Raw genomic sequence first — 6833 nt, 5'->3', positions numbered from 1 at the left:
GTGCGGTTTAGTTCAAAGGCGTGACGTCATGCTGTAGAGGATTGTCGGCGGCGGGCATGTGGCTTTGATGTTTTATTTTCAAACTTTACTGAAATTGGATTTTGTATTTTGATGATGGCAGTTACATGTTAAAGTGTTTAACGGATAAGTTTTCAAGTGAATTTGTGTTATTCGCCTTTGGATTACGTACTGTAACGACTTTTGTGCATCTGGCCGATATACGGATTTTTGGGGACCCAAAGGGACGCTGGACTATTCAAGCCACAGGTAAATTTCTCAATAACACTCGATTATCAATATTGTTGTGACACTTGTACCAGTTTAAAATAAGTAACATATATTTCTTTATATTCACATTATCTTTCTAATTCCAAATATTGTGCTTTGTTTACTTTGAAGTTGTAAAATCTACCAAATTTGCTTAAATTGGTCGATTTATTGGCGAATTTACTGAATTTTCATAAGCGTTAGTAATATTTTTGCATGTATTTCTTTATCGATCGATATATGTTGCATTTATCTTGATTTTTGAACAATTTGAAGAATTTCACCCGAAGGTTTTCGTAGTTTAAATGGTACAACAATGGCTATAATGTTATTAATTCACCTTTGACGTGCCCCAACAATATACATAGGGTAATGGCGGCCCTAATCTAGATACACTAACAATTTGTATCAAAAAAGCTCATTTTTGATTTATTGCTAGAAGAATGTACGTTATCTGAGGATACTGTGTTTTATAAATAGTCAACATTTAGAAAATATACTCTGTTTATTTTACAGTTTGATAATCTTGTTATTAAAATGATTATAATTTGTTTTTCTGCTGCTTTTCATAAATTTAGTAGATCTATACCATTAGTACAAAGGTGGTTGGTGCATTGATTATCAAAGACAAGGTCATAAACTGTATAAAACTTAATACAATGAAAGAACCTCGGCTATAAAAACCCTCTTGCATGCTCATAGTTTCATGCTTAAAAAGACCACTTGATGTCATAAAAATGCAATAAAAGTCCTATTGCTTTGAAGTTCAAAGAAAGAATGCATTCAGAAAGTTTTGGTTTATCCTGTATGGCCCTTTGATAGTTGCCTGTGATGTTATAGGAGAACATTTGCCTTTCAAATTCGGTTGCTCAGTCTATTTTAAAATGTATTTCGATGCACACTATTAAAATATGAGTCATTGTGTATGTTAATAAATCAAAAAAGATGATAAAAGTAGTCACATCAAATTTAACTAGCCTATAAAATTTAAAAGCATGTTGGTGTCTTCGGCAGATAAGATCTTCATAGTGCTATTTTTATATACATTTTACTGGATACATTAGTTTGAATGTTATTCTGTCATATATTAATATGGTAGTGAATATATTGTAGGTATGCTGACCTGTGTAACTAGAAATGTCTAGCAAAGTAGACCAGTTTCTGTCAGAAAGTGGAGGCAACAACTTTACTGAGACGGCCCCCAGGCCACCAGTTCCAGGTGAAGAAAATGAGAAAGAGAGCAATGGGGGTATGTCAACGAGAAGTAGTGGCTCACATAAGAGCCAAGTGTCACACACTTCCGGCAGAAGCATTGGTTCCAATAAGGGGGACATTAATCCTGCCACACCCAGAAAGTCTAATATCGACAAAGCTGCTACAAGTAACATCTCTAATGTGTCATGTGGATTTGAGGACGAGATGAATGCACCTTTAGGTTTTGAACCTGAAGGCTCTGCAGCAAATTCACCACCATTCACAGAGAACAGTACACCACCATACCTAAAATGGGCTGAAAGTTTACACACATTATTAGATGACCGCGAAGGTGTTCAGTTATTCAAATTGTTTTTACAACAGGAGGGTATAGGAACATGTTCAGTGGATTTCTGGTTTGCTTGTCAAGGATTAAAACTGAAACAAGAAGGAAGTGAGGAATACATTCAAGTGATTAAAATTATTCATAAGAAATTTATTAAAAGTGATAAGTTACCATATGTGGATTTAAATACAAAGCGCAAAATTTCTGAAAGTATTCAAACTAGTATGGATGTTTGTATATTTAATGAGGCTCAAACACAAGTGGAAGAATATATGAAAAATGACACATATCCATTGTTTTTAAAGTCAGATCTCTACATTCAGTATGTGTCGAAAGAAGGTGAAAGTCCAAAAAGCTCAAACAGTAGTAGTGGGTCAAATAGTGCTAGACCTATGTCCTCAGGTCCTTTACCCACTTTAAAAGAGGACCAGGAGCTACAACAAGATGACTTTGCAGTTCCGTATGTAGACTTAGGACCACCACCTACAAAGACTTCAAACCGCTCATTTAATTGTGATACTAAAAGGCAGGAAGTGTTTAGGTAAGCACATGGTCTACAAATGGATTTAACTGTTAAAATTCCATTCAGAAGTGGATTTAGATTGAAGCTATGAATGATGTGTGATCGATGGATTTATGGTTTTTCTTTTATATAGTGTTGCCTTTAGTTGATGTAACTTTAATTTGTACAATATTAAATAGTGGTTTCATATATTGTTTATAATGGACCATATAAGATTACGTGTTGGTTAATTGGACAGAAACCAATTCTTTTAATGTTTGTTATTTGGTTTTTGAGTTAAAGGCTTGAAACCATGTTCATTTAAGTGGTTGCATAAACTTTGTGATAAAACAATTACATCTGTATCTTAATTGGAATCATCTTAATTGGCTTTTCCTATGGCTTTGCTTTCTGGAACATCTAAGAATTAATCTGCTGTGTATATTAAAGTTGATTAAGGGTTTTTACTGCCTATGACACACAGATATTGACAAGTGTTTACTAATTTAACTGTTCTTTGTTCAAGCTATTCAAGATCTCTTTCTATTTTAATGCTTAAATATTCTGTTGTTTAATTGTCTGTCAAAAAGAATTTAGGTGCCTCTTCTTTTATTCATGTTTAAAGACATTCGAGCCTTCCCTTGTGGGTTTAAATGGTTTTTCTTCTTCCCATATTTTACAATCTACTGTTACATCATAACAATGTTAACATAATAGATCAAAGTCATCGCTTCACTTTGTTCAAACAAAAACAGCCTTTGAAGTATAATATCATCAAAGGTTTGTGATGCATGTCCCTCTGTCATGACTAGGAGGCTATCAGATCAAGCAGTTTAAGTTACTTTAAGGAAATTACAAAACAAAAGATTAAGGTGATAGTATTAAGCTATCAAGGGTATCTAAAGAGATGAAAACGAATGTATTTTTATCATATTTTTTTCCTTCTTTCAAATTGAATCTAATGTAGTATGAATAATACTTAATGGGTCTAGCCCTCAAGAGGAATTAATATGACTGTATAATGTTTGACATCAGTTTCATTGCTCAAGTCCGACAAGAAAATAAGTATCGGTTTTCATACCTGCCTATATTATGTAAAATGGGTATTATACTTCTAATGAGCTATCTTTTGCTCATACCATACAAACATTAGTTTTAAATAGAAATGAAGAGTTTCGTCATACCAATACCATTATTTCATTATGTATTTGATATGTAAATATTAGGTCATCTAGTATTTGTTTTGCCATGTGACATACTTTTTGTTGCATTCCTGGTTTTAATAGTAATATTCAGCCTTGTTCATTAGGAATATGGGGGTGGGGGGACTGAGTTTAGAACTACTAGTCAGTCACAGATCGTCCAACTCCAAGCAATGACAATATAGTGGAAGTGTTTAGCCGTTGGGTACCGAAGAAGTGGGGTTACATCATACTCAGTCACATTGCAAGGGGCATTTTAGCATTGAAAACCTGGGATTTAACATTTGACTTCTTACTGTAGTAGGTCACTAGGTGGGTGAGCCTTGGTTACTATTCATTTATGCATTAATTGATGATGAAAAAAATAACATTCTGATACTGCTTATTTTTGCTTAAGTTTTAAAGGGTGTGAATTACTTTGTAATGAAATATTCCTAATTGATTGTAAAGTTTAGAATTGTGTGAGGATAATGGACCCTACTGCAGTCCTCTGTACATAGCACTATTTTCTAAAGTACATCATTTCTAAAGTAATAGTAGCACTCTTATTTTCTAAAATAATGGTCCCAAAACAACTTTCATATATAATGTCGGATTGAAATCTATTTGAAAATATAAGAAGCCTAGAACAGCTTTATTAAATTACAACCTGAATTTAGTATGTATTTTCTGATTAATTTAGATTTGTTATTATCAAGGTCAAGCCTCAAGGTCATGATTTAGGAATTCATTATGTTCTGTAATATTGGTTTTATTTGAATGTAAATATTGAAATGTGCTTTTATGAGAATACAGATGTGCACTGTGTTCTTCCTCAAAGTGTTGTGTATCAGCAAACATGACTTTTGATATCTAGTTTGATTGGTGTATCTAATCCAGTTGCAAGAGCTGGCTGATACCAATGATAAACTTTTACAATTTTTTGTTTGATATAGAGCATGTTTTCTTCTTTTGGTAAACTTTAATAGCCGATACTGGATAGGCTGTTTCCTTCAAGATCTGTATGTGGAATAGATAACCTTAAACTCTGTGAGGGTTTTTTTATTTGTTGGAAATAAGTACTATTTGTAAGCCATTTGTTTGACATGTGGGCGTGAGGTACTTGGATATTATCTGGATGGAATATGAATGAAATGAGATTGTAAACTTTTATTAGGCTAGTCAATCATTCATTGTCTGATAGTCCAATCCAATGTGTTCCTGTTTTTATAAGTAATTATATTTTTTATGATCCTGACATAAATCTTGAGAACAATGCCTGCTGGTTATATCTCGAAATAAGATGAAAGAAAATACTACAAAATAAGGTTGTGTAACTTCCGTTTTTGTTGGTCATCAATCTAGAAAATGGCACAAATTTCAGTAGCAAATTGGTATTAATTCCATTTCTTTCTGGTCATAAAATATGCACTTTCCTCATCAATATTTGAACGCTAGATTGCTACAGCTACAAGTGCGCTTCTGCTTATTTATACACATTGATTTTCTTCTCTATCTGCGGTCATAAAAATCTTCCTATGGCTCCTTTTTATACTTCACCCCAGTTGTAGAGTTTGCTTTACATATCATCATTATATTAAAACATTTTTCTGAGAATGAATCCTCTGTGAAGAGCGTTTTGATGTTCATGGTTTTTAGATTGGTATGTACATATGGAGGTTTTCAAGAGTTTTCTTATCGCTTTCATCAATTTTCTCTGTGCCTACTTCAAACGGGATTCTCTCTACAAGAAACACTTAGGATTCTAATGTCTGTTTTCATAACAGCTGCAGTGTTCGTGTATATATTTCAGAGCCTTGTCTTTAGTAGACTAGAAACAACCGAGGCCAGCTTTGAAACTCTTTAGCGTAAATTTTCATATATGAATGAAACAACTCCCATTGAATGTTGAAAACACATGGTGCATTTATCTCAAATATTATATTTTCTTAACTTTAATTGCCCAAGGCTTATCTAGGTAATCCATATAATGGTTTTGAAGTTGTCATTAATGACACCAGTTTGTTGTATTTTAAATTTTTATTGAACTTTCAAAGATCAAAGGGAAAATATAGGGGCCAGATGTTGGCCTCAGGCTGAGCTGATTGGTCAGTTCATCTGTCATACTCTTAATTTTGATGATCAGCTGTCCCTATCTTGTTGGTCAGTGGGTAGGTGAGGCAGATTGTTTCTTTTGATAAATAATTGTGCTGATAATGAAAGGTGTAAAGTAGATAGGAAATATTGACTGTAAAAAGGTTCTTTGATGTTTGTTGCCAGATTTGTAATTAAGAAGTTTTATGATAATTATCATTATTTGTGGCTATTGACTATATCTACATTCTTGTCAGTTTCTTACTAGTTTTGTTTAGATTTCAGGTAATAAAACAATACTCTTGGTTATTTTAAATGAGCTTGTTTTTTGTTTGGGTAAACTTTTGTGGAATGATCCCTGTTTAATTAATTTGTTTTTGTTTGTACTTCAGCGCACCATATAATGTTCGAGCAGTACCGTATCATGTTTCGTATGCTCCAGTGTCTGCGCAAGACAGTGAGATCCAGTCAATATCCTCAAGTCAAGATGCCCTTACAGATGACACTCGTTCTTTGACAGACAGTAGTGTGTAAGTGTTTCTACATTGTTTTTCAATGCACCTTAACCTGTTCTCAAAATGTAAATCTTGCATATTTATTGACCCACTTGTTTGTTTGACTTTAATTTCTACACAACATTTCAAAAAGTTGTTGAACATTTAATTGTCAGAATAACTTCTCATTTTAAAGTGTTACCCCCCCCCCCCTTTTTTTTTCCCCTCTTGTATTCAAAATAGATCTAGATTAACATTTTAATTTATAGTGATTCAGCGAACCAATATGGGTTAAAAAGTTGAAATCTCAAAATCAGTGTTATCTTAACAGCATACCAAAACCTTGGATCATTAAGGTTGAATAAAATACCTTTCAATCGCAAAACCTAGAGGAAAATTTTATGAATGACCAAATTACAATTTCTGAATATATGATTAGCCCAGCTTTACAAATATGGCCGCATACATGTATAAAGATTGAATTGTGTATTCAAAAGGTTAAAGAAAACGTTATCGCTTTTGAAAGATTTGGCCAAGTTTAACTTTCAATAAAGGTTAGTCAAGTACACGTTAATTAAGCTAAGCTTTTACCCTTGACAAGTGGTATGTAAGAATCAAATTTAGTTCAGGTTTCAATCATTGAAATTTATATTACACATTCCCATCAACAAATCTGTAGGACATATAACAAAAATTTTCTTTTTGAGCATTAAGTCAAACTAAATCTAAATTCAGATAGATGACTTTCATATTGT

The 6833-nt window shown here is 33.0% G+C and overlaps 1 protein-coding gene across 1 annotated transcript in view; it reads left to right on the top strand.

Moving 5' to 3' along the window:
* Positions 1-6833, top strand: part of LOC132746221 (axin-1-like) — a 28613-nt gene continuing 21780 nt past the window's right edge. Inside the window, exons 1-3 of the mRNA XM_060735305.1 lie at positions 1-267; positions 1381-2348; positions 5977-6114. Coding sequence (XP_060591288.1) covers positions 1405-2348; positions 5977-6114 — 1082 coding nt within the window. The 5' untranslated portion in view covers positions 1-267; positions 1381-1404. The remainder of the gene's footprint in view (positions 268-1380; positions 2349-5976; positions 6115-6833) is intronic.

Source organism: Ruditapes philippinarum, unplaced genomic scaffold (assembly GCF_026571515.1).
Source record: "Ruditapes philippinarum isolate M1 unplaced genomic scaffold, ASM2657151v2 ctg370_1_1_1_1, whole genome shotgun sequence".
Taxonomy (NCBI): domain Eukaryota; kingdom Metazoa; phylum Mollusca; class Bivalvia; order Venerida; family Veneridae; genus Ruditapes; species Ruditapes philippinarum.
This window is presented reverse-complemented; position numbering and strand designations above follow the sequence as displayed.